The 26513-nt window shown below is 54.4% G+C and overlaps 2 protein-coding genes across 16 annotated transcripts in view; one reads left to right on the top strand and one right to left on the bottom strand.

Annotated features, from left to right (window-relative positions):
* The window catches only part of FANCA (FA complementation group A), a 55378-nt gene extending 42565 nt beyond the window's left edge, over window positions 1-12813 (top strand). For 2 of the 14 annotated variants that reach the window (XM_060084442.1, XM_060084441.1), the window contains 14 exons: window positions 1073-1201; window positions 3872-3956; window positions 5225-5388; window positions 5875-5980; window positions 6869-6925; window positions 7058-7162; window positions 7798-7910; window positions 8606-8744; window positions 9647-9709; window positions 9988-10090; window positions 10479-10554; window positions 10682-10835; window positions 10963-11055; window positions 11234-12813. In XM_060084442.1, coding sequence (XP_059940425.1) covers window positions 1073-1201; window positions 3872-3956; window positions 5225-5388; window positions 5875-5980; window positions 6869-6925; window positions 7058-7162; window positions 7798-7910; window positions 8606-8744; window positions 9647-9709; window positions 9988-10090; window positions 10479-10554; window positions 10682-10835; window positions 10963-11055; window positions 11234-11341 — 1495 coding nt within the window. In that variant the 3' untranslated portion in view covers window positions 11342-12813. Of the gene's footprint in view, window positions 1-576; window positions 806-1072; window positions 1202-3871; window positions 3957-5106; window positions 5389-5874; window positions 5981-6868; window positions 6926-7057; window positions 7163-7797; window positions 7911-8320; window positions 8745-9646; window positions 9710-9987; window positions 10091-10325; window positions 10555-10681 lie in introns of those variants that run through there. The other 12 variants (XM_060084437.1, XM_060084439.1, XM_060084438.1 and 9 more) reach the window with 12 other exon arrangements.
* On the bottom strand, window positions 8943-26339 carry ZNF276 (zinc finger protein 276). 2 transcript variants are annotated; one of them, XM_060084460.1, is made up of 11 exons: window positions 26029-26339; window positions 21222-21525; window positions 20934-21028; window positions 20400-20840; window positions 19378-19456; window positions 18101-18184; window positions 13684-13794; window positions 13528-13603; window positions 13226-13343; window positions 11986-12085; window positions 8943-11915 (listed from the first exon to the last, which is right to left on the bottom strand). In XM_060084460.1, exons 1-11 carry the CDS (start codon window positions 26243-26245, stop codon window positions 11675-11677), a joined length of 1866 nt encoding a protein of 621 aa, XP_059940443.1. In that variant the 5' UTR covers window positions 26246-26339; the 3' UTR covers window positions 8943-11674. The 2 variants fall into 2 exon arrangements, with proteins under 2 accessions (XP_059940443.1, XP_059940444.1); XM_060084461.1 differs by having other exon boundaries at window positions 20934-20980.
* Window positions 26340-26513: the final 174 nt, after the last annotated feature.

Here is a 26513-nt window from a genome sequence, read left to right as displayed (position 1 = left end):
CGCAATGCCCCTAAGCCGTTCTGCCGAGGAACTGTGTGAGCCTGGGGGCGGGCAGGTTGATAAATAAGGCGGATTAGAGGGCACTGAAGACACCAGACGGGGCTTTGGGAGCTGGTGCCGGCGGGCAAGGAGCTGCGCCTGGGGAGGGCCACAGTGGGGAAGCCCTGGAGGGTCTCAGCTGGTGTCGGCCAACCAGGGAAGCAGAGGGGAGGGTGGGCAGCGCCTTGCCGAGTGCTGGCTTTGAGGCACGGCACCAGGGGTGAGCAAATCAGAGACTGAGCCCCATGTGAGTCCCGGGGCTGGTGACAGAGACTGCCAAGACGTCAGGTGTGCTATCCTGGCCTCGAGCAGGTGCTGAGGGGCCGTGGGTTTGGGGGTGGGTCGGGGCACAGGAGCCAGAGGGGGCTGTCCTCAAGCCACCGTACTTGGAGTGGTCAGAGACGTCCCTGAACACGGGGGTGCCGTGTCGTGGTGTCAGATTCTGACGGAACAAGTAGAATAAGGAGGGACAGCGATGGGCGAGGGGAGGGACGACCCGCTTCCTTTCCCAGCTCAGTGGGCGCTTCCACCTTTCAGGTTTGTGCACGGCCTGCCTCCTGTGCGCTTCCTTCCTGCGCTCACAAGCCCGGGCTTCCTTCCTTGCCAGGAGGGAAAGAAGGAACCAGTTTTCTGGCCTGCAGATCCACAGGACCCCTTCTTAGCTCACCCTTAGGTTGCTGTGTGTTGATGGTGTGCGGTCCTGTTCAGGGCCTCCTTCCTTCTCTCCTGATCGCAGTTCCAAACAGCCTTCGGCGGCTCGCTCCCTGCCCCTCGTGGTCACACGGGGAGGTCCTGCTTGGGTCCTCTTATTCCTGCAGGAACAGACTGCAGTGTTGGTGGCTGTCTGTGCTGCGGTTTCAGCACCACGGAGCCTGGTCCATATCTGGATGCTTTGCTGGTGGACCTGGGACAGTGCAGGCACCCCCTCCACCCCCAGCTCAGCAGCTGTGGACCTGCAGTCTCCCTCACCCCTGGCTGAAGGGGACCCTGGCCTGTGCCTCCCTCAGCCCAGACCCTGGCGTTTGCATCGCAGGCAGGCCTTCCACCAGTGGGCCATCCACCAGCACTTCCTCCCGGCGCCCTCTGCCACCGGGGGCTGCGACGGGGACCTGGCAGTCGCCTGTACCACGCTTGTCGACGTGCTCATGGACTTCTGCCAAAGGTTAGGAACGTTAGCGCCCAGAGAGTCTGTCTTTTGATGTTGGTAGCTCTAAGAACGTTTTTATTTCTCTCAGTCCAGTTTGCGTCATACAGAGCACAGCTGAACATATCCTGATTGCAAGTCTGGGTTTTCGCGATCAAGGCAAGCTTCTGGGATCAGCTTTCTCTCTGTGCATAGATTTGCCAGTGGCAGTGACTTGGTCTTTCTACTTTGCCTCCTGGTATCAGGGTTATTAGCAAATGTGACGCGAATAAAAGGTCACACAGTGGTGGCCGCCACTGTTGTCACCCACGGCGCAGGAAGCCCTGGCGTGGACTGTGACAGGCAGGCCTGCCTGGTACCATGCGGGCTTGCCAGGCGTGGCCTTCTGACGTGGCCTGGTTTTCTCACCGTCCTCGTGGTTGCTGTGTCGAGGTGGTACGTCGTGTTATCTCATTATGGTTTTGATTTGCTTTTCCCCGATGCCTTATGATGTTGAGCATCTTTTCATGTGCTGGTGGACCATTTATGTTATCTTTTTTGGACAAATGTCTAATCAGATCCTTTGCCTACTTAAAATTGGGTTCTTTTTTTTTATTTTCTTTTTTTTTTGCGGTATGTGGGCCTCTCACTGTTGTGGCCTCTCCCGTTGCGGAGCACAGGCTCCGGACGCGCAGGCCCAGCGGCCATGGCTCACGGGCCCAGCCGCTCCGCGGCATATGGGATCCTCCTAGACCGGGGCACGAACCCGTATCCCCTGCATTGGCAGGCGGACTCTCAACCACTGCGCCACCAGGGAGGCCCTAAAATTGGGTTCTTTGTGGATTGAGTCATAAGAGTTCTTTATATATTCTAGATACTTGGTCCTTACCAGATATATGAGTTGCAGATATTTTCTTCCATTCCGTGAGTCGTCGGTTCACTCCCTAGAAGGGGCACTTTGATGCACAAAAGTTTTAAATTTTGAAGAAGCCTTATTCATCTATTATTAGATTTAGCTCTTATTTTTAGGCCTTTGATCCATTCTGCATTAATTTTTTATATGGTGTGAGGTAGGGATCTGGCCCCATTCTTCTGTATGTGGATATCCGGTTGTCCCCTTTTGTTGAAGAGACTGTCCTTTCCCTGTTGAATGGCCTTGGTACTCCTGTGGAAAGTCCATTAGCCATACATGAGAGAGTTCACTTCTGTACTCCTGATTCTATTCTACTTATCTATACGTCTATCCTTGTGCCAGGACCACACCATTTTGATTACTATAGCTTTGTAGTAAGTTTTAAAACTGGAACATGTGGGGATTTCTTGGCAGTCCAGTGGTTAGGACTCTGCGCTTTCACTGCTAAGGGCCTGGGTTCAATCCCTGGTCGGGTAACAAGTTCCAATGAGCCACGTGGCGTGGCCAAAAATAAGTAAATTTTGAAAATTGGAAAATGTGAATCCTCCAACTTTGTCCTCTTTCAGGATTGTTTTTGGCTATTTTGGGTCCCTTGCAGTTCCACCTGAATTTTAGGATCAACTTATCACTTTCTGCAAAATGAGATGAGATTCTGATAATGACTGCGTTGTATCTGTAAATCAGTTTGGGTAGCATTGCCATCTTCCTATCCATGAACATGGGGTGGCTTTCCATTTATTTAGGTCATCTTTAATATTTTCAACAATGTTTTATAGTTTTTAGCACACAACTCTTGAATCACCCTGATTAAATTTATTCTTAAGTATTTAATTCTTTTTAGCACCATAGGCTCATTGCTTTAATTTCACTTATTTACTCTGATGGGGTTTTTTTGTTTGTTTTTTGTTTGTTTTTTTGCGGTACACGGGCCTCTCACTGCTGTGGCCTCTCCCGTTGCGGAGCACAGGCTCCGGACGCACAGGCTCAGCGGCCATGGCTCACGGGCCCAGCCGCTCCGCGGCATGTGGGATCCTCCTGGACAGGGGCACGAACCCGTGTCCCCTGCATTGGCAGGCGGACTCTCAACCACTGTGCCACCAGGGAAGCCCCTGCTCTGATGTTTTTTATTGTGAATTCTTTAGGATTTTCTATATATACGGTCTTGAAATCTGCCAGTAGAGATGGCTTAACTTTTTCTTTTCCAATCTGGATGCCTTATATGTACTGATTTATTTATTTGCTGAATTGTCCTGGCCAGAACTTTACAGGGCAATGTTGACTGAAGTAGTATGAGCGGACAGTTTGTCCTGGTCCTGATCTTAGGAGGACAGTTTTCAGTCTTTCATCATTAAGTACGGTGTGAACTGTGGGTTTTTCATAGATGCCCTTTGCCAGGTTGAGGAAGGTCCCTTTTACTCCTAGTTTGTTGGTTTTTTTTTTTTTTTTTTTTTTTTTTTAGTCGTGAAAAGGTATAGCATTTAATTTAATGCTTTATCTGTGTGGTTTTGGGGTTTTTATTCTACTCATATGCTTATTGCATTAATTGTTTCTTGCATGTTGAGCCAAGCTTGCATTCTTGGGATAAATCCCACTTGGTCGTGGCACGTAATTGTTTTGATGTGTTGCCTGAGTTGGTTGCTGGCTTTTTGCTGTTGTTGGGACACCGTGAGTGTCCTGCAGTCTCCGGGTACCTCCTGGCCCTGTGACCACAGGCCACTCTGGAGGCAGGAGGAGAAGCAGGCAGCCCAGCACAGTTAGGAGACACTTAGGAGGCTTTCACTGTGTTTTCATTTCAGTTCAAGAAGTTATGATCACTCAGAGAATTCTGATTTGGTTCTTGGGGGCTGCACAGGAAATCGGGATATTTTTTCCAGATTGCAGGTGAGTTAGAAGATGTAAAACTCAAGTGTGTCCACTACGTTTAAGCCACGTGCTATTAAGATATTTATTATGAACATCCACAGTGAGTCCTAAGGAACCTGACCAGAATGAAAGCTTGAGTCACGTACACAATGGCTTAGACCAGAGAGGCCACGTGCTCGGTGAGCCCACCTCACTGTGAGCATCACAGGAACATGGAGACGAAAATTGTAATACGGGAAGCATCTCCAGGCTTTAAGACGTTTACAGTTGGAAAACAGGAAGTAAAAATACTGACTTTGGTAGCAACATGGTTGCTACTCCTGTTTTCTGCTTTTTAACTCTTGGTGCTGCATTGGGAGGTCAGGCCCTGAGAATTGATATAAATAACCCTCCACTTGGCCGAGGATCAAGAGTTTGCAGATAATGGAGGCTGGGAGACTCTCCCATTTCCCGGGTCACTTGGCACCAAGGCAGGAGCACTTTTAGGAGAGTGCAGAAACTGTTTCTCATGCTGAAATGAAAGGTGCATTTCTGTCAGCATCCTGCTCTCCCCAGATCTCTTGAGAGTGAACTCTGGGGTCAGAGTGCAGAGCAAGGCCCCACCCTGCATCCTCGTCCACTGTGTGCACTGGGGGTCTGTAACTTTGGAAGAGTACGTGCAGTTCTGTATAATAGGATTCGGTGTTCCCGCTGTCACTCTTAAAAAAGTGCCTAACTTTAGAACATGTGGGGAATGAAAGAGAAATCATGGAGGATGTGGTCTGGAGCACTGGGAAGATGCTCCAGAATCATTTACGAATGAGTAAAACATCCACAAGAAAAGGACCCGAGTCCCCCAAGCCCTCATCTTGACCTTTGTCCTCCACGTCCGTCATAACTGAACGTGGAAGAAAGTGACCTGTGAGGGCAGACACAGCGGGAGACGTGGGGTTGGGGTCACACGTGACGGGGAGACGATGAGACGGGGGCTCTGCATCTGGGGAGTGAGAACACACGTGTGCCTGCAGGCTGTGTGTGCGCCTCACTTGTGTGATTCACCCTCAGGCTGTGCACACCCCCCCACCTGCACAGGGGAGCAGACGATAAACGGGTCAAGCGTTAGCCATGGAGAGTCTGGGGAGGGGTGTTCTTTGTACTGTTCTTTCTTCATTTTTGCAAAATCCTGCAGTTGTTCAGTCATTTCCAAGTGAAAAGGCTAGTTGCACTCAGTTTGCTGGCCCCACCTCAGGGCCCTGCTGGGAGTGAGAGGCCCCAGGATTTCTGCCTCTGGCCGTGCTCTCCTCCAGGAGATGGCTGCTGATCTGGAGCAGGGCCCAGCGCCCCTCGGCCATGCTGCTCCCCGGGGCCACTTCCTCTTTGGAGTTTTCTGCAGACGCCTTCAGGCCCTGGCTCGAGGGTGGGACGTGGCCAGCCGCCTGCAGCGACAGCAGGAGCTGCTCATGTGCAAACGGTAACACGGCTCGTGCCCCAGAACGGTAACACGGCTCGTGCCCCAGGGTCTGTCTTCACTTTGGGTTCTCTTCCCACTAGTCGTTCGTCTCTGGCCCCCGCCCCCGCCTGGGACGGCATCTTCCCCGGGTCCCCTGGAGAGCAGGGTCTAGAGGTGTGAAAGCAACTGGGGGTGAAAGTTCTCCCCCTGGGCTTCAGAAACCATTCAGTTCAAAGACCTCGTGTGGAATGTGCGCTCGGGGTCCTCACTGCATCACGGCTGAGCCGTGATGTCCTTCCCAGTCTTGTGAACTGGTTGGTTAACGTGCTGCTCCCTGCCCTTGGTCATCGTGTAGCTTCACAGCTGGTTTGGGGACACACATTGAGTGTCCGTCGGCCCAGCAGGGCAACAGGCCGCAGACCGGGGCCAGTTTCGAGCGGGCTGGGAGGGTTGGCTGCGCTCCAACCGTAGCTCTCGGGGTCACCGTCCATGCCTCCCTCCTCCCAGCATCCTCCTCGGCCTGCCCCCCTCTGTGCTTGTCGGCAGCCCCCGCTTGGAGCAGCTGGCCGCCCCCGACTGCAGTGACTTCTTCCACTTGGTCAACTCGGAGCTGGTAGGCACAGGGCAAGTGAGCTGGGGTGTGGGGTTGAGGGGCCATGTGGGCACCTCAGGCTGGCTCTGGAAAACTCACCAGTGCATCCGTGGCCACGTGGAGCCGACGGCCTCAGTGCGTGTCCTGCCTGCCCACGCCGGGTCTCTGAGGGTAGGACATGGCGCTCGGAGCCGCGGGTGAGCCCTTCACCTGGCTCGGCACCAGCCTGTGAGGCTAGAGACCGGGCAGCCCCGTCCTCCGGAGCACGACTCCTTCACGGAACCTACCCCAGGGTGACCAGCTTGGGCCCCGCATGTGCAGACCATCCTGCCCGCCTCGCCTCCCCTCCGTCGGTTTCTATTGGGGGCATGGAAGCCAGATGGTGCCCTGGCTCTTGTCAGGGGCTCCAAAGGGTGACATCCATGTGACCTGCATGCGGTCAGGGTCAGGGAGGTGCCGTGCATAAATGCTCCCCTGCCCACTGCAGGGGAAGGGCTTCTACACCAAACATGGGTTCCCGCTTTTTAAAAATGCACACGTGACTAGAGCTTGACCTGAGGTTCTGTTCATTTGTGTGGAACTTTAAAAGGTAACTGGGGAAGCAGCAGAAATGAGATGAGACTTTCTTTAAGTTCGTTCTAAAGGCTGTTTCCCTTCGAGCCTTGAGAACGGCCTGTGAAAGCAGCCAGGTGAGGACACAGCGGGGACAGCACCTGGCCTGCCCGCCTGGGCCCACGGGGTTTACGCCATGCCTGGCGGGCATGGGGGTGGACGCGAAGCCGCATGGAGCCAGCCCTCCGTGGGCCATGGCAGTGCCATCCTCCCGCGTGTCCTTACGTGGTGGAGCCTCCAACAGCTGCCCGCCCTGTCCTGCGCGTGCCTTCCTCACTGGCCTCTACCGTTTTGCAGAGAAACTTCTCCCACGACGGCGCCCTGACCCACGACATCACGGCCCACTTCTTCAGGGTAATTTCCTTTCCCTCTGCCCCTCCAGCGTCGCTGCTCACTCAGACCCCAGGGCTGGGCCCTTGCGTGCGTGGCAGCTCCTGGGGCCTGGGTCCACGTGCAAACCCTGCGTGCGGGCGTGTCTCCCCACAGGGGCTCCTCAACGCCTGTTCACGAAGCAGAGACCCCTCCCTGGCAGCTGACCTGACCCTGACTGCCTGCCAGACCCAGTGCCCCTTGCTTCTGACCTCTGCTCTGGTAGGCTCCCCATCTTCTCAGGGGTGTTCCTGAACCTGGCGCAGCCAGGGTCCGCCTAGGGCTTCCTGGCAGCGTGATTCAGGGGAAGCTGCGCCAGGAGCAGTGGGGACAGACCACAGGAGTCGGGGTGGGGCTCCTCAGGAGTCTGTGCCCGGAGCCGTTCACACTCCTACTTGCTCTGTGTTGACTGGAGCCGAGTGGGGACTGCTGCCCTGCTGGCCCGGCCTTCTCGTGACGTTCCACGGGTGGGGCTCCCACGCAGGCTTTCTCACCCCTTCTCGGCTTTTGTCAGGAGGGAGGACGCAGCGCGTCCCTGGCTGAGCTTCCTGGGCGGCTGTGGCCTCTGGCTCATGGCTCTGTAGCTCAGCAGGGCCGTCCAAGGACCGGGCCCTCCTCTGTCCATATCCCGTGTCCTCCGCGGATGAGGATGAGTATGCCTCACGGAGCTGCTTTGGGCCTTAAATGAGACGCTGTCCTTGCGGTTATGAACCACTTGATGAGCAGGAGACAGGCTCTGGGGGTGTCGGCCTGCGGGCAGACATTGCCCGCGCAGATCGCCAGCGTCACCCGAGGCTTCCCGATCTTCTTGGTGAGGGGGGGGAACTGACCTGTCGGTGCCCGTTCTCTCCCGTGAGCTGTGGTGGCCGCACCTGGAGCCCGAGCTTCACCGCCGGTGGAGGAGATGCTCCCAGAGCCCGCTGCCTGCAGAGCTGCAGAGGCTGCAGGAGGCCCAGCACTTTGCCGGGAGGTGAGTGCGGGCAGCGGGACCCACTCGGTTACGTGCATAGTGTCTCGGGAGCTGGAGGGGGCCCTGGGGAGGCTCTGTGAGGCCCACGTGTGGAAGGGGGAAGGAGAGCCGAGCGGACACGTTCCCGTCAGACTGGCGTCCGGGGTCCACCTGCCCGTCTCTTCTCACATCCGAGTAGGTGCTGTCCTTGGAGGTCACGACAGGGATTGCTGGCCCCATCCAGCCTCCCTACATCTTCCTTTGTGACCCGTTTTTATCCGAGGCACCTGTGTCCGCCCCCCACCAAGGGTCAGCGATGCTTGAAATCTCAAAACGAGGAAAGCAAGTCTGCCCACTGAGTCTAATTCTGCAAAGAGCAGAGAACTTTCTTAAATCACTGCATTATATTCCATTTTTAACTTTTGGCCCAGTTTTAACCTGCTGGAGAACCATGAACATCACACTGCAGTCGGAGTGGGGGCCGAGTGGAAGGCAGGTGCAGACTCTGGGGGGAGGACTCCTTGCAAAGCTGAGGCTGCCGGGACCAGGCGCCCCCTCCAGGCATACCGCTTCCTGCGTCTGGGGCAGAGGGGCATGTTGACGGCCAAGGGCCAGCCTGTGGAGACCGGTTGGAGGGCCGGGGTGGGTGCGCTTTGGGTTCTGGCTGTGACGGGCTGGGGGGCTCTTGCGGTGACACACACCTCCGTCTACGGCAGCGTCCTCTCCCCACTCGCGGCACCCCCCGCCCCTGGCCCGGCCTGGCTCTGCGCGGCTGCCCTGCACTTTGTGATTCGACGGGCCGGGAAGGAGAGCGTCCGGCGGGAGCTGGGGCAGCTGGACGGCCAAGGAGAGGAGGTGAGAATGAGGTCCTTGCCCTGCGTGTCCTTTTCCAGCAGTCTCACTGCTTCTCAGGGTTCTGACCACACTGTGCTTTTCAAGGACAGACAAGACTTTGGGGTGCCTGTAACTTTATTTGGAAGCAAAAACTTACTGGGTTTGTAGGTTTAGTAAGACTTAGATTCTCAGGTTTGCTGATAAAAAGGGTACTTCACATTTCAGTCTCAAGTGCGTTTATTTGGCCTGTTTATCAACGCAACCCCGGGGTGGGGGTGGGGTTAGGGCTGGCTGCCAGCTGTCCAGCGGGACCTTCCGTTTCATAGCCTCAAGGCACCCCAGTTAGCTGCTGGCAGAGACCAAGGGTGGACAGAGGGCTGCTCGGATGGCAGGCTGGTGGCCCCACTGGGAGCTGTGGGACCCCCCCAGGACCCCCTACCCAGAGCTGTGGCGTGCTCCCGTGTTTCCCCCAGCTGAATCCCTGGTTCTATGAAAGCCAGGGTCCCCCAGTAGCTCAGGCCATACACACCTGCCTGAGAACAGTTGCTGAGCTGTGAGTTTTTGGCGATTATAATTTAAAGTAAGAAACTACCAGGGAGAGTCTATTTTTAAGAGTTTTCAGGTTGTTTTTGCTGGAAGGATTGTAGTGGCTCCAGAGCCTCCAGGCCACTGTCACCTCCACACACTCTGGCCTGGGGGATCAGCAGAGACAGGTCCCCAAGCAGTAATAGTTTATAACCCATTAAATTCTCTCTTTAAGAGTGACTGGAAAATTTTCTTTCTCTGGAGATCCACTTAAGAGATTTATAACCTAGGCCTGTAAATTGTTAACAAGGAATGTATTCTTTCTTCATTTAGAATTACTTTAAGGGAACACAGCACCGGTAGCTTTATGTTGTGAGTGGACCTGTTTTTATTTGCAGCTGTTGGTTTTCCTGTTTTTTTTTTCCTTGATGGGCCTGCTCTCTTCACATCTGACCCCGCAGGTAGGTCACCCCTCTGCTGCCGTGGGCAGGGCAGCGAGCAGCTGGCACGACCCCCCAGGGCACTTGAAACCATGGGTCTCCCCCGAGACCTCCTGAGTTAGGGTCTCTTGGTGGGGGGGGCACCTGGGACCTTTGTGTCGAAGGCTTTCTCAGGAGAGAAAACCCCAGGCCGCTGGCCCGCCTCTTGGTGTCTTCTGTCCAGAGGCCCCAGGTGGACACCTCTTCCTTGCACAGCTGTCACCTTAGGGTCCTTCTCCCTCTTCTTCTGTGGGTAACAGGCCATTGGCTCCCTGAAGGCTCTGAACGTCTGTGCCGAGGTCCTGGGGTGTCTGCAGAGGAAGAGGATTTCCTGGCTGCTGCTCTTTCAGTTGACGGAGACGGGTGAGAAATCCGGAGACCGACCGGCCAGCCTGTGTCTGTCCTGGTTCCCAGCCCTCTGCCGGGAGCACAGGGGGCGGCAGGGTCAGACTGTGGCCCCATTCTTTAGTCCTTCTCTTCAGAAGCAACTTTCAGATGGTTAAACATGAGCCTCTCCTTGGGGCTCACTTTGAAAACTCATTTTTGCAAGTTTCTGTTCTTGGTAAGTATATAGACTCATTTAAGCAAAATAATTTAGTGGAGTATCGAGGACCCCAGGGACGCCAGCCCCCAAGCTCTACTCTGCAGCACGAGGACATCACCCCTGCATCACCAGGCACACGACGCCCGTGAAGACCCTGACCCTGCAGGGAGGCACCCGCGCTGCTGACAGAGCCCCTCTGTGTTGCAGATGCCAGCCTGGGGCGCACCCTCCTCCGCCTGGCCCCCGACCACCACATCAGGCTGCTGCCGGTCGCCTTCTACAGGTAACCCCCGGAGCCTGCTGGTCAGGGGAGGGGCAGCAGGGCTCCCTCGAGATGGGAAAGGCTGCTCCTCTGCTGCCTGCACTGGCCTCAGTGAGGTCCGGGTCACCTGACGTCCGTCTGTTTTCAGCCTCCTGTCCTACTTTGACGAGGATGCCCTCCTCCAGGAAGACGCCTTCCTGCACGTTGCTGTTAACATGTACCTGAAGCTCGTGGGCCTCTTCGTGGCTGGGGAAACTGGTGCGGTCTGGACTCTGGCCCACAGTGGGGACCTCCAGGCCCAGGCAGGTGCAGGGCCAGGCCTGTCTCCAGACGGACCCGGGCGGCCAGCTCTTGGGGACGGGCAGCCCCTCCTGGCGCAGCGCGCAGCTGTGAGCACCCTGACCGCGGCTCTGGCTATCTTCTCTCCAGGGCGACCCCGTAAGCCTGATAACAAACGCTCGTCTTTTTCTGCTGCAGTTGATACCTCGGTGCCCGAAAAGGAGCTTCTCAGACATGGCAGAGGTAACGCCCAGGTGCTCGCCTTGCTGTCTGTCTTCATGTCCCCATTACTGTTCACTGTGAGGGTGCTGAACGCCTTCGGGAAAATGAGCATGTGGCGTCCAGCACTTGGCGTCTCCCCGGGCCCTGGGTGTTTGGGGGCCATGGGCAGCACAGGCCCAGCACACTGGCTTTCTTGCAGCTGCTGGGCGTGAGCGCGGACTGTGACCCGGAAGTGCGTGCCGCCCTCCTCAGCAGGCGGCAGGCCGTGCTGGACCCTGACCTCTACCAGGAACCCCGTCTCTTCTGACAGGATCTGCACAGGGCATAGCCCAGCTCCTCGGTAAATAATTTATTACAAGCGTAACGTGGAGCTCTCGTTGCCCTGAAAAGTGGGTTACAAACCTCGACTGCATTAGCAGGGAAGAGGAATCAATTCTTTGAAGTCTACCTCTGGCCCCAAGTCACTCTGTTTATAGGAGAAGAAACTGCCGGTCCCGGAGCAGAAGCCACAAGGCCCTGTGAGCTGTGTGCTGAGCCCCTGCCGCCCAGCACGCGGGGTGGGGGCTCGTCGGGGTGCAGAGCTGTGCCGTGAGGCCTGAACCCCCGTCACTGCCCACTGAGCTCGGGGGTGGGCGTGCCCTCAGGTGGGCTCAGCCTTCACGGCCTGCCCCGCCGCAGGCCCAGGCGGGGGCTCCGCGGCCTTGTCCGGGGTCTGCGTCAGGGGGTGCACCATGGACATGTGCACGTTGAGGTTGTGAGCCTTCTCGAACCGCCGGCCACACTGGTCACAGGCAAAGTCCAGCTCCGTCTCGGCCTTGTGCTTAGTCATGTGGTACTTCAGGGATGCCCGCTGCCGGCACTGGAACCCGCAGACTTCGCACCTGGGGGCCGGGGGCAGGTGAGCCAGGGCCCCACTGGTGGGAGAGACACCCCCGCTCCCCCCCAACTTACTGCAGCGGCTTGGCTCCTGAGTGGCGCATCTGGTGGACCAGGAGGTGCTTCCGCTGCTTGAAGGTCTGCCCACACTCGTCACAGATATAGTTCCGCACCTCTGGGGACCAGAGAGGCAGTGACCACAGGCCCTGACACCCTCCCCTCGGTGCCCAAGTGCTTTACAGGTGACACAGCTCTGATACATAGCCCTCCGTGTCGCCTGAAATTGTCACCTGGCTGCGGCTTCCTCTCCAACTACTGTGTACATTTCATCTGGAGCCTGTTTTCTTGCCCTTTAGGCCGATTTCCTTGAGCACAAATTTTTAGAGGAAGCCAAATCAGTAAGGTTTCATAGATGACTGATGACAGTTGCTGCTACTCTAAGACCCACCGCCACGCTGGGCCCACCGCAGGGTGCCCACTGCAGGGTACCCACTGCGAAGGCAGTCTTAACGCTGTTGAACAGAACTTGAACCGTTATGCCCCACACCAGTGGTTCCACTGCAGGCCGTGCCAGTGGGGCAGCTGCCACACGCTTCCCGCCCCACGTCACTGCACGTCCCACTGCTCATCTATCAGTACCTGAACTAGCCTCCCAGGCAGGCTCCTCCCTCACTAGGGGCAACCGTCCCGATAGCACTCGATCTAGCCTCTTTTGTGTTAAAAACAAAAACTGCTTGTGGTCACGACCACTGGCATCCAGACTGAGAACAGCTTGACCCAACCCAAGAGAATCACTGTGTTTGTTAGAAGACACAGACAAGAACACTTGGAGCAAAAAACACAGGAAAACTGTTTCGCTGTGGAACCAACAAGTAAATGTGTGCCAACAATTAAACCGTCAAATCTGAGTGAAGTAAATCATTTTTACAAAGTTCAAAACAAGAAAAACTTAGCAATAGACACAGATGTAACATCTATCTAGAAGGGGGTGTGGTTTGGGAGAGCTGCCTTCTGTGCAGAAGCAGTGACAATGTGCACCAGGCACATACGAGTCCAAGGTATGAACGTGTGTTCAGAGAGAGAAGGGGGCTGTGGGCCTCACGTGCTGTTGGCAGTGATGACCAGGGCACTGTCTTCACTGTGCTTCCTCCCCCAGTTTCTACAATGAATGCGGGTCACTTGTAATCCAAAAAGCACACGTCTCTTAAAGTAATGATTTAAACACGACAGTAAACCCACAGAGAGGTACCAGGATTCTTTGGCGCCGGTTTCCCAGGAGGCAGCCCTGTCCCCGGGGGCGGGTGGGTGGACGCACCTGTGTGGATGAGCTTGACGTGGCGCTGCAGGTAGCGGTCGATCATGAACACCTTGTTGCAGCCGGGGTGCGGGCAGGGCCTCTCTCGGACTTCCTCGTGGTGCTCCTTGATGTGCTTCTGCAGGAGGGACCGGGGACCTGAGGGCCTTGTCCTGGCCGACACCCCTGGTCACAGCACGTGCCTCCCTCCCACAGGCCCTGCTCAACACCCTCCTCTCCCCAGAGGAACAGATCCCAGCACTGCGGGCCTGTCCGGCCTCCCCCACGGGCCGGGGGCCTCCCCCACGGGCTGGGGCCCTCACCTTCATGCCGTCAGCCCCACGGTACACGGCCGTGCAGCCCTGGTGAGGACACTTGTAGATGGTGGGCAGCTCCTCCCTGCAATGCAGAGCACACGTGGATCTGCGGCCCCAATGGGCTGTGCGGCCCCGACGGGCTGCGCGGCCCCGGCCCCTCACCTCTCACAGCGCGGCTTGCCCTTCCAGCCCGGCTTGGGCCCAGGTTTCTTTCGAATTTTGGGTTCTTCTGACTTCTTGGCTTCTTTGCTTTCACTCTTCTTACCAGAGATCCTGGGGGAGAAAGAGGATAACAGTCAGTGATGTTTCTGATTGTTTGCTATGTGCTGCTCGTTTTTCTTCAAACGGGAGGTGGGTCTCCTCGGGCCTCCAGGGCTAACCTGCTTCAGTCCCCTGCTGACTGGCTGGCCCTCAAATTGACCCTTGGCCACCAAAGCTAGAACAGTTCTTCGGGGAGGTGGAGGCCCTGCACTGCCCCCTCGGGACACAGGAGTGGGCCTTCATGACAACTTTCACTCCTGTCTGAAACACCAACACCATAATTTTGGAGACAGCATGGAAAATGGTGGGGCAGGGGAGTCTCAGGGGGTCAGTCCCTCAACAAAACTATCGTTAAGCTAGAAAAAAGATCAGGATCCACTCTTCTGGAACCTGCTGGGAGACTCACGGCAACCAGGAGAGAGCTCTGCACCCACTGCCGTCCCCCACTCTGCAGCCCCTGGGCAGCAGGGACCTGGTCCTCCACACGTGTGGGGTCGTGGGGTCGTGCATTTTAGCCAGTCTTGCAGGCCCCAGAGGACCAGGCCAGACACAGCACCCCCCACTGTGGTGTCCTTCAAAGACTTAAAGATACATGCACACTTTTCTTTCTAGATCCAGGAATATAAGGAAATCTGTCCGGAATAGAAGGAAACTTCTAGGGCCATAGCAACAAGCCCACAGCTGACACCATGCTCAGTGGTCAAAGACTGAAAGCTTTTCCTCTGAGATCAGGAACAAGACAAAGATGCTCATTTTCACCACTTCTCAACAGAACACTGGAAGTCCTAGCCACAGCAATTAGGCAAAAAAAAAAAAAAAAAAAAAAAAAAATCATCTAAATTAGAAAGGAAAGAAAATTACCTCTTCACGATGTCATGATCTTATATGTAGAAAACCCTAAAGAACCCACACAGAAAAATAAATTCAGCAACATTGCAGGGTAGAAAATCAACAGACAAAAACCAGTTCTATCTCTATACACTAACAATGAACAGTCCAAAAAGGAAATTAAGAAAACAATTTTTAATAGCATCAAAAGGAATAAGACACTTAGGAATAAACCAAGGTGAAAAACTTGTACACTGAAAACTGCAAAATGCTGCTGAAAGAAGTTAAAGACCTAAATAAGTAGATATCTCATACCCATGGATTGTAAAGATGGCAGTAATCCCCCAAAGCAATCTATACGTTCAATCCCTATCAAAATCCCAATGGTGTTTTTTTACAGAAACAACAACAACAAAACAAATTTTCACATAGAATTTCAAGGTACACTGAATAACCACACAATTTTGAAAGACAACAAAGCTGGGGAGTTCAAACTTCCTGATTCCAAAATTTACTACAAAGCTACAATAATCAAAACTGTGTGGTACTGGCAAAAAGACAGACATACAGACCAACTGAATAATTGAGCGACCAGAAATAAACCCTTGCAAGTATAATCAACTGATTTGACAAAGGTGCCAAGACCACTCACTGGGGAAAGGACAGTCTTTTCAACAAAAGGTGCCGGGACGACCGAATATCCACATACAAAAGAATGGAGCTGGATCCCTACCTCACACCCTACGTAGAAATTAACTCAAATGGATCAAAGATCTAAAACTAAAATTCTTAGGGGTAAATCTTCTATGACCTTAGATTTGGGAGTGGTTTCTCTTAAATATGACACCAAAAGCACAGCGAACAGAAGTAAACACAGGTAAACTGGACTTCAAAATAACTTTTTGTGCACCAAAGGGCGCTATGAAGAGAGTGAAAAAAGGGAGAATATGTACAACTCAATGGCAAAAAAAACAGACAACTCAATTAAAAAGTGGGCAAAGGACTGGAACAGACATTTCTCCAAAGAAGATACAAGCATGTGAGAAGATGCTCTACATCACTCATCACTAGGGAAATGCCAATCAAAATGACAATGAGATACCACTTCACACCCATTAGGATGACTATTAAAACACACACACACACCCAGAAAATAACAGATACTGGTGAGGATGTGTAGAAATCAGAACCCCTGTACACTGTTAGTAGGAAATGTAGAATGTGCAGCTGCTGTAGAAGACTGTATGGCAGTTCCCCAAAAAGTTAAAGAAGTACCATATGACCCAAAGAATTGAAAACGGGGTCTCAAACAGATACTTGTTACAACAGCCTTTATACCATGATTCACAAGAGCCAAAAAAGTATAAACAACCAAAATTGACAGATGAATGGATCAACAAAACGTGGTCCATCCATACGATGGAATTTTTTTTTCTGGCCACACCATGCCACATGCAGGATCTTAGTTCCCCGACCAGGGATCAAACCCATGCCCACTGCAGTGGAAGAGTGGAGTCTTAACAACGAGACTGCCAGGGAAGTCCCTTTACAATAGAATATTACTCAAGTCATAGAAAGGAATCAAGCTGACACATCACAACATGGATGAATTTCAAAAACATTATTCTAAGTGGAAGAAGCCCGTAGCAAAAGGACACATAACATGTTATTGCACTTGTATGAAGTCCCCAGAATGGATACCTAGATTAGGAGTTGCCAGGGCCCGTGGGGAGGAGAGGGGAGGTCGTTGCTTCATGGGGACAGAGTTTCTGTTTGGGATAGTAAAAGTGTGGAAATAGTGGCGACAGTTGCACAACACTGTGAAAGCACTTAAATGCCACTGAGTTGTACACTTTAAAAAATGGTGAAACGGTAAATTTTCTTACGTGTGTTTTACCACAATTAAAAACATAAACAGCTGCTGTCCTCCTCTTTAAACAGTGTATTAACAAGAACCTTCTCAACAGCTGTACAGGCTGCTTCTCCTTTTGGCTAATAACTGCTCTTCCAGCCTGGCCACGGTCCTGGCCTCCACCCTCCTCCTCTGCTTGTGGCTTGGACACCCAGTCAGAGCTGAAGCGTAACCAGTGCTTGCACAGGATTACGCATTTCTTGAGAGCAGGAGGCTTCAGAGAGCCCACGGGTGTCTCAGGTGAGTCCTTGAAGGACGAGGCGTTGAGGTCCCTGCAGACGCAAGAGGACCGTGCTCACAGCGCCCAACTCGGGGCTGCCAGCACCCTTCCTTCCCATCACCGCTCAGGCTCCTTCCCTCCCGCTTCCTGCTGGAGCCCCGGCCCCTGCCGCCTGGCTGCAGACCCCGACAGGCACGTCTGCTGCAAGGTCACATGGACCACGGCTGATCAGAGGCCCCATCCTAGGACGTCAGCTGGCACTCACATCATGGCACCTGAGGCACCAAGTGGCTGTCAGGGCTGAGCCCAGAGCTTCCGCCAGCCCACTGCCACCCAGTCCCACCTCCCACAGGCCTCTGAACACATACCTTGTGTGTCTTGTCCTACAGCATGTGTCCGTGTGCCCTCCCAGGGGCCTCCTGGAAACCCAGGGACACGGCAGGTGTCCCCGTCCCCACACCAGTGGCCCCAGGCCTGCTGGGCAGCAGGACGTAAGAGGTGGGTTCATGGAGTTCAGGGTGGGGAGCGGGAGCTCCTGCCGCAGCCCCGGGCGGCACCGTGCAAGCAGATGTGGTCTCCCCAGCCTAGCCCGCCTGATGCCCCCTCTTGGCCCCAGGCAGTGTCTGTCTACTCAGAGGGCTCGTGACTCAGCCAGCCGCACACCCCGACTGGGATCTCCTGAGCCGCCGCCTCTCCTGTCTCTCTACCCACACAGCCCACACGGGAACTTAAAGGAGAAAAGGAAGTCATGCTTGCTTCTGTTTTGTTTTGTGCTTCCCTGGCTGATGCTGTGGCGCTCCTGTGGTTTTGTTCCACGTCAGAGGCCCAGGCTGGGCATCTACTTACTGGAGGTGCTTGGGGTGTTCCTGGGCACAGGGTGACACAAGTAACAATCGGCCTTCTCTGCCACGCCCCGCGCTCTAATGGAGCGAGAGCACAAAGCCTGCAGGGGGCAGCCTGCCTCAGCGAGGAAGTGGCCTGGGAATCAGTGCCAGAGGCGGACCTGAGAGCTGATGATGAGCCAGCCGGGAAAGTGGGGCCGACAGCGGACGCGGGTGGGTGGCGGGGTCACATCCACAGGGCTCCTCGCACAGCTGGCTGCTGCCCCCCAGGGTGATGCCAGGCCAGGTCCCTGCGCTGAACTGGGCAGGTCCTCCCAGCTCACCCAGAAGCCACACTGTGCTGAGCTTGGGAGGTCAGGCCAACAGCGAAGCAGAAAGCATGTGCTGAGCAAGGCAGACGGGGGCAGCGAGCTTCCGTCCAGTCCCCGCTGCCCCCCAGGGCAGACACACGTCTCCAGGTCACCCACTGGACACCTCCCACACCCCGCGAGCTTACCGCACCACTGTCCCCCTTACTTCTTTTCTGGGTAGGGCTCAAAGGACTCGTCTGAGGACTGGGCATTCTGCTTCTTGTCATTTTCGTCTTCACTCAGGAAGTCTCTAGGAAAGAAGAGAGAACCTTTAGCAAAGCTCCGGGGCCGGCGACGGAGCCAGTGAAACTTCCTGTCTAAAGACACCATGTGGATCCCCACACTGCACGTCTCAGTTCTCCTCAAAAGGCCTAAAATTCCTAAGTCTCCAATCCCATCTCCTAACAGAAAGGGCACGCGAGCCAGGGTCACAAGCTGACGATCCCCTGTAAGCCACACTTCTCATCATGACACCAGGACCCCGAACTCCCAAAGAGCCTCTCTACCGGGGCCCGAGGCAGGGGGTGAAGACCCTCACAAGAGGTGGACTTCTCAGGAAGTGGGCTTTTACAATGTCACCTCACCCCGGTAACCGTGAGCACCTGCCCAGATGAGAGGTCAGCTGTCAGTCATCTCAAAGGTCACAAAGGCCAAAAAAACATCTGTACGTCTATAACCTTTACCCTGAAGTGTGAGTCACTACACAGGCTCTGCTAGGCAGCAGACAGAGCCCAGCTGCCACACTCCCCACGGAGAAAGGCCCAAGGCTGGCTGGTGGCTACGGAACAGCCACGGCCTCCTGACCCCGGGGGAGTTTGTGGCGCACACATTGGGGTTCTTCCAGCAACTGGGTCATCCGTCACTGGCACCAAAATCACACTGTCCTTCTACTTGTTTGGACAAAAGTGCATCTGCAGTCCAGCCAGAGCTCGCAGGGCAGGGTGGGAAGGCTGGCTGGCGTGCGGCCTCCATCCCGAGAGGTTTGGTCTTGGAGCCCGGGGGGTGGCCCCAGGAGCAAACAGGTGCCCCTTCCAGGAAGGTCTGTCCTCCTGTAGGGAGCCTCCACCCCCATGTCACCAACACATCATGATAGAGGGCCAGAGGCTGGCTTCTGTTCTAGTAATGTCTGGGGTTGGTTCAAAACTCAGGCCTTGGAGGGCGAGACAAGCGGCAGGAGCATAGGACCAGCCAGAGGACCATCTGAGCAGAGTAACTTCCATACCACCCTGGCCAGGCCCCCTGCAGCTCCATCAGGTCTGAGGTGCCGCGGGGACCCAGGAGCCCCCACTCAGGAACGGAAGCCTAGAAGCACCCCCCGCTGCTCCCCTCCTCCCAACAGAGAAAGTGGGGAGGCCGGCTGAGACCCAGGCTGCCGGCCCCTGGGATGGCGGCGTTTGTTTCCAAGGAGGAATTTTAGGCTATGTAAACCCACTCTTCTCTCACCCCTCAGAAAGGTCACTGAACTCGTCTTTTACCCGATCATCCGAGGTTGGAGATGGAACCTGCTTCTCACCCAACTGCCCTGAGAAACAAAGAACAAGACTCCAGTCACCCGTCACCCCCAGACAGCTAGGTGGTGCTCCCCGCGAGGACGACGGGGAGCCTGGGGTCCCCCTGCCTCCAAGTCACTCACCTCCCGACCCATCCCCCACATGGGGGTGGCCCCAGCGCCAGGCCACCCCCATGTCCAGCCAACAGTAGCAACACCAGCAAGCCCAGCCCCTCCCCAGGGGTTCGGATCCAGCCGCTTTGGGATGGGATGACTTGTACTTTGTGGATGTTTTGGGACATTTTAAAAAATCACTGTTATCCAAGTACTGCAGGCACACAGTTTAGAAACCCAACAATTCTAAGAACCGTGCAGCACAAGTCTCTCCCCTCCAGCACCAGCGTCGCCCTCACTCTGAACCGTCCGGTGGCGGAGGGTCAGCACACGGGGCAGCCTGGTGCCCACACGGCAACAGGCGCCCACATGGAGGCCGAGAGACGCAGCCGGAAGCCAGCCTGGCCCTCCTAACACGACGTCTGCGAACAGCTGCGCCCAACCCACAGTGCCATGGGATCAGGCCCCAAAGAAGGGGCCGCCCAGAGCAGCCTGTCCACACTGGTCCCACTGGGCGCTGGCTGAGGACCAGGGAGTGACCTGCAGCTGGCTCAGGACAGCCTCAGACACCAACCGCCGTCATGCCCCACGAGGCCCCCATCCTCTTCCACCCTCTGTGCCCTGGGCCCACGCAGGCTTAGAAGAAGCCTGGAGGGCAGACGAGTGTGCCGTCACAGAAAGCGCTGGAACAGGGTCCTCGGCCTCTCTTTGCTGTCAGCTGGCCGTGAGGCGGCCCCCGGCATTACCCAGGCCCCTCCACACACGACACCGCAGCCACCGCCCCAACACACGCTTCCTGTCGAGGGCTGAGCCTGGCCCAGGACTAGGAATCCTGGTCAGACGGCCCAGAGGCGCCTCCTACCTGGTGCCCCGCTTTGGGGGAGGCTTGGCTGAGGCGGGGGGCCCGGCCCAGGCCCCACCTGGTCGCCATCTGAAGGAGGCCGGGCTGTGTTCATGCTGGGCAGCGTCTCGGTCTCGGCCGCGGTCGCTCTGCCCTGGGAGCTCTGAGGGGCAGCCCCGCTGGGGCTGGACCCCCGATGCCGGGGGAGCCCCGGGGCCGAATCCTTGTCCCACGTCCGCCTGACACCCAAGGCGCCGTCCAGCAAGAGGGCCCCGCAGCTGGAGTCGGCGTCCATGGTGTAGTCGTGCCCTCGGTCGCAGCCCCACACGGCCCGGACGATGCCACAGTACTCGGAGGACAGGGTCCTCTGGAGGCTGGGCAGGGCCCCGCAGCTGGCCGCGTGTCCGTGCACCCACCCCACCAAGCTGCGCAGGCCCTGGGGGCTCGAGGCGATCAGGTCCACTGAGGAGAGGCAGAGAGGCCAGCCCGCGGCCATGAGCACCTGCACCTCCCACCCCGCCCGCCCCACCCCACCCCGGGGGTGCACTCACTCACCCACACACGCTCCCTCCTCCGCCCCTGTCCGAGGCTGCACACCGACCCTGCGAAGGAGCAGCGCCGCCCACTGAGAGCAGGAGTGGGCCCAGCGGCTGCTCCGCGTGCAGGCTGAGCCCTCCCCTCCGAGGCCGCCCACCGGGCCCCCCGCCCACACACCCGTCGCACTGGTGCTCACGAGCGTCTGTCTCACCCGGCATGATGGGCTCCCCATGCGGAGGCTCCCACCCGGGCCGCCCTGTGCCCACTCGGCCCGCCCGCCCCCAGCGAACGAGGGAGGGCACCTACTTTGCACAAGGCTTCCGGCGGCCCGTGGGGGGGACGTTGACGCTCTGCAGGAAGGACGCGAGGAGCCCGTGGCACTGGTAGAACTGGGTGTGGCAGTTCTTGCAGACAAACTGGGACAGAGCCGGGTCCTGGCGGACGGCCACGCCCAGGAGGCGCTGGAAGTCCCGGACAAAAACACGGTCCCCAGGGGGCGGCCTTTCTGAGCTCTCCCCAGGCGCCCTGCCAGAGATGCTGCGGAGACTCCGCGAGGAGAACTTCCCGTGACAGAGGCGACAGTGCCCCATGGCCAGGGCCCGGGCCGTTCCTGGGCAAGGACAGGAAACATGAAGTCAGGCGCGCAAGACGGCTCCCAGGGGAGGTGAGGCCCACACTCCGCCAGCCTCCCAGCCCCGGGAGCGGGGCCTACCCAGACATGCCCCTTAAACACAGGCGCAGGTCTGGGCCAAAGGCAGGCCTCTGGCTCCGGTCTACCAGGCGAATACACAGACTTTGGGGAAAATGGCCAGTGGAGGGCCTTCTGGGCTAGAAAACCTTTCAAAAAATTCTAAATGCCTCCAAAACAAGGCCAGTTTTTTTTTTTTGGTTCCGTTGGGTCTTTGCTGCTGTGCGCGGGCTTTCTCTAGTTGCAGCGAGCCGGGGCTGCTCTTCGTTGTGGTGCACGGGCTCTAGGCACACGAGCTTCGGAAATTGTGGCACGTGGCCTTAGTAGTTGTGGCTTGCAGGCTCTAGAGCACAGGCTCAGTAGTTGTGGCACACGGGCTGAGTTGCTCCACAGCTTGTGGGATCTTCCCGGACCGGGGCTCAAACCCATGTCCCCTGCTTTGGCAGGCAGATTCTTAACCACTGTGCCACCAGGGAAGCCCAACAAGGCCAGTATTACTCTGATACTAAAACCAGACAAGGACACAACAAGAAAAGAAAATTACAGGCCAATATACCTAATGAATATTGATGTAAAAATCTTCAACAAAATAACAGCAAACTGAATTCAACAATTAATTTAAAAGATCATGGAGACTTCCCTGCTGGTCCAGTGGTTAAGAATCCGCCTTCCAATGCAAGGCACACGGGTTCGATCCCTAGTTGGGGAACTAAGATCCCACATGCCACGGGGCAACTAAGCCCGCGCACCACAACTACTGAGCCCGGTGCCACAACTACAGAGCCCACACGCTCTGAAGCCCACGTGCCACAACTACAGAGTCCATGCACTCTGGAGCCTGCATGCCACAACTAGAGAGAAGCCCACGCGCCACAACGAAAGATCCCGTGTGCCACAACCAAGACCCGATGGAACCAAAAAATATATTAAGTAAGTAAGTAAATAAGTAAGTAAGTAAATAAGTAAGTAAGTAAATATATATATATATATATATATATATATATATATATATGTAAAAGATCATGCACAATGATCAGTTGGGGTTTATTCCAGGGATGCAAGGCTGGCTCAACCTCCCCAAATCAATCCATGTGACACACATTAACAAAACAAAAAATAAAAATCATACAATCATCTCAATAAATGCAGAAAAAATGTTTCACAAAATTCAACATCTATTCACAATAAAAACCTCAATAAATTGTGTACAGACAGAAAGTACCACAACGTAATACAAGCCATATATGACAAGCCCAGAGCTAACATCATACTCAATGGTGAAGAGCTAAAAGCTTTCCTCTAAGACCAGGAACAAAGCAAGGATGCCCATTCTCACCATTTTTATTCAACATAGTACTGGAAGTCTTAGCCAGTGCAATAGGCCAGAAAAATAAAACCACCCAAATCATAAAGAAAGAAGTAAAACAACCTCTATTTGCACATGATATTATATATAGAAAACTTTGTAAGACTCCACCAAAAGAACTGTTAGAATAAACAGTCAGTAAAGTTGTAGAATATAAAATCAACATACAAAAATCGGCTGACTTCTAAATACTAACAAACTATTAAAAATTAAGAAAACAACCAGATTTATAATTGTGTCAAAAAGAATAAAATCCTTAGGAATAAATTTAACCAAGGAGGTGAAAGACCTGTACACTGACAACTATAAGACACTGAAGAAAGAAACTGAAAACACAAATAAATAGAAAAACAGTCCATGCTCGTGGGTTGGAAGAATTAATATTGCTAAAATGTTTACACTCCCCAAAGCCATCTACAAATTTAAAGCAACCCCTATCAAAATCCCACTGGTATTTTTCACAAAAATACAACAATCTTAAAATTTATATGGAACCAAAAAAAAAAAAAAAAAAAAAAACCATGAATAGCCAAAGCAATCCTGAGAAACAAAAACAAAGCTGGAGGCATCATTTCAAACTATATGGAGGCCTGATCACAGAGGCATGATTTCAAACTATACTACAAAGCTACAGTACAGTGTTAATAGTACTACCGAGTACTGTCAAAACAGTACAGTGCTAACATAAAAATAGACATGTAAGCTAATAAAACAGAATAGAGAGCCCAGAAATAAATCCATGCGTACAGAACCAATTAGTTTACAACAAATGAGCCAAGAACATACAATGGGGAAAGGACAGACTCTTCAATAAATGGTGCTGGGACTGGGAGACTGGGATTGACATATTTACACTAATATGTATAAAATGGATAACTAATAAGAACCAGCTGTATAAAAAAATAAAATTCAAAAAAAAATGGTGTTGGGAAAACTGGACAGCCATATGCAAAAGAATGAAACTAGACCACCACCTTATACCATACTCAAAATAAACTCAAATGTATTACAGATTTGAAAGACCTGAAAGCATAAAACTCCTTCATAGAAGAAAACATAAAGGTAAGCTCCTTGACATGGGTCTTGGAGATGATTTTTTGGATTGACACCAAAAGCAAAGGCAACAGAAGCAAAAATAAACAAATGGGACTACGTCAAACTAAAAAGCTTCTGCACAGCAAAGGAAACCATCAACAAAATGAAATAGGAAAAAAAGTTTGCCAATCATGTATCTGATAAGGGGTTAATAATCAATATATGTAAAGAACTCATACAACACTATAATAAGAGCACAAATAATCTGATTTTAAAAACGAGCATAGGATCTGAAGAGACCTCTTTCCAAAGGCATACAGATAACCAACAGGTGCGTGGAAAGGTGCTCAACGTCACTAATCATCAGGTAAATGCAAATTAAAACCACAATGAGATATCACTCCCACCTGTGAGAATGGCCATCACCAAAAGGTCAAGTAATAACAAGTGTTGGCAAGGGTGTGGAGAAAAGGGAACCCCTGCGCACTGTTGATGGGAATGTAAATTGGTGCAGCCACTATGGAAACAGTATAGAGGTTCCTCAAAAAATTAAAAACAGAACTACTACACGGTCCAGCAATTCCACTGCTGGGTGTTTATCCTATGGAAATGAAAACATATATGCACGCCTATATTCACTGCAGCATTATTTATAACAGCCAAGGTATGGGAACAACCGAAGTGTCCACCAATGGGTGAATGTTTAAAGAAACTGTGGTACATATACACAATGGAATATTTACTCAGCCATGAAAAAGTGAGAAAATTCTGCCATTTCCAACAACACGGATGGACCTTAATGGCATTACAATAAGTGAAGTAAGTCAGATGGAGGAAGATGAATACCATATGATCTAATACGTGGAATCTAAAAAAAGAAAAAATCCTGAACTAATAGTTACAGAAAACATATTAGTGGTTGCCAGAGAAGGGGAGTGGGGTGGTGAGTGAAATGCCTGAAGTGGTCAGAAGGTACCAACTTCCAGTTATAAGTCCTGGCAATGTGCTATACAGTATGGTAACTACAGATACTTCAGTATAATACTGCGTTGTATATTTGAAAATTGCTGAGATCTTAAAAGTAGATCCTAAAAGTTCTCATCTTAGAGAACTTAGAAGGGAAAACAACTTCTAACTACAAGTGGTGATGGATGTTACCTAGTACACCTGAAACCAATATCATGTTATGTGCCAATTATACCTCAAAAAATCCCCCCCAAAAAAAATAATAATAAAAAAGAAAGTTTGAGTAAATAAATAAATGCCTCCACAGCTATGGAACTTCCTAAACGAAGCTGGAAACTTCACCCCTCTTCACATCACCCTCCTGCGACCAGAACTGACAGAGCCACGCCCATGCTCTGCTTCTCCGGGGGCCTCCTGTCTGCAAGTGTAGATGATGCCACCTCTCTCTCTGCCCCGGGGGAGGACTACATGAGAGAAGCGTGAAGTCCTTCTCGAGGGAGCAAAAACATTACACGAAGGCAAAGTGCATATTAACGCCCATACCGCCTGCCAGGAGGGGGCCCCGGCACTCCTACACTCAACCCTCTTAGTTCTGTCTGAACGAAGAGGAAGCTGAGGCCCAGACCACGTTAAGCCATTATCCGAAGAGCACAGGGCAAAAACACGACTGAAACCCAGGCCTGCCCGACAGACGGCAGGACTTGAGCACTAATTACTCAGTGAGCTCAGAGTGGGCGCCGAAAAGACAGCTGTCTTGCGAAACATCACCCAGCGCAGCTGCGGCGTCCGCCGCGGAGACCGCCTTACCCCCTCCGGGCGGGGAGGCCTAGTCCGCTTTCTGAGGAGCCAAGGCACCCTGGGCCGGGTTGTCGCGGGGGGCGGGGGCGAGCGGGTGGTCGCAGGGGACCGGGGAGTCACGGGGGGGCCGGGTGGTCGCGGAGAGAGGGGTGGTCATGGGGGGCTGGGTAGTCACCGGGAGCCGGGGGGATCGCGGGGGCACTCGGCGGTCACCGGGGGCCCCGGCCCACCGCCCCTCGAGCCCGCACGGCAAGACCCACCTGCCTCGTCGGCGCCGTCCTCGCCCGCGTCCGCGCAGGCCCGCGTCGGGCCCCAGCCCAGCCGCGCAGCCACCAAAGCCGCCGCCTCGGCCACGTCGGGACCGCTGCGGGAGGGGCGGCCCCGGGCCCGGCCACCGCCACAGCTGCCGCCACCGGAGCTCCCGCGCTGTCCGGACACCCCGGGCGACAGGAAGCGCCCGAGCCGGTCCCGCTTCATCGCTGTGGCGGCGGCTTGAGCTCGGCCCCGGCGCTCCGCCCCGTCCGATTCCGTTCGGACAAGCTCGGCTCCGCCCGGCCCCGCTCGGCCCGGCGCTCCGCCCCGTTCCTCCTCGCTCGGCCTCGCTCGGCCCCGCTCGGCCCCGCTCGGCTAGCCGGGCCAAGAGGCAGGGCTAGGTGTTGCTCCGCCCGGAGCCTCTCGTCCGCTAGGTTGGACTGTGCTCGCTCGTTCAGTTCGACTCCGCCGTTCGGCTCCGCTGGACTCACTG

This window comes from Mesoplodon densirostris, chromosome 19 (genome assembly GCF_025265405.1).
Source record: "Mesoplodon densirostris isolate mMesDen1 chromosome 19, mMesDen1 primary haplotype, whole genome shotgun sequence".
Taxonomy (NCBI): domain Eukaryota; kingdom Metazoa; phylum Chordata; class Mammalia; order Artiodactyla; family Ziphiidae; genus Mesoplodon; species Mesoplodon densirostris.
Note: the sequence above shows the minus strand (reverse complement) of the source record. Positions and strands in the feature narration are given on the sequence as shown.

What these genes read in the sequence shown, in the direction of transcription:
- ZNF276 (XM_060084460.1), bottom strand. Translation starts at nt 26,245, where the DNA reads ATGAAGCGGGACCGGCTCGGGCGCTTCCTGTCGCCCGGGGTGTCCGGA. An exon ending in CGCCGGAAGCCTTGTGCAAA is followed by an intron (nt 21,029 to 21,221) that starts GTAGGTGCCCTC and finishes CACGCGGAGCAG; the next exon opens with CCGCTGGGCCCACTCCTGCT. An exon ending in GGAGGAGGGAGCGTGTGTGG is followed by an intron (nt 20,841 to 20,933) that starts GTGAGTGAGTGC and finishes GCCTCTCCTCAG; the next exon opens with TGGACCTGATCGCCTCGAGC.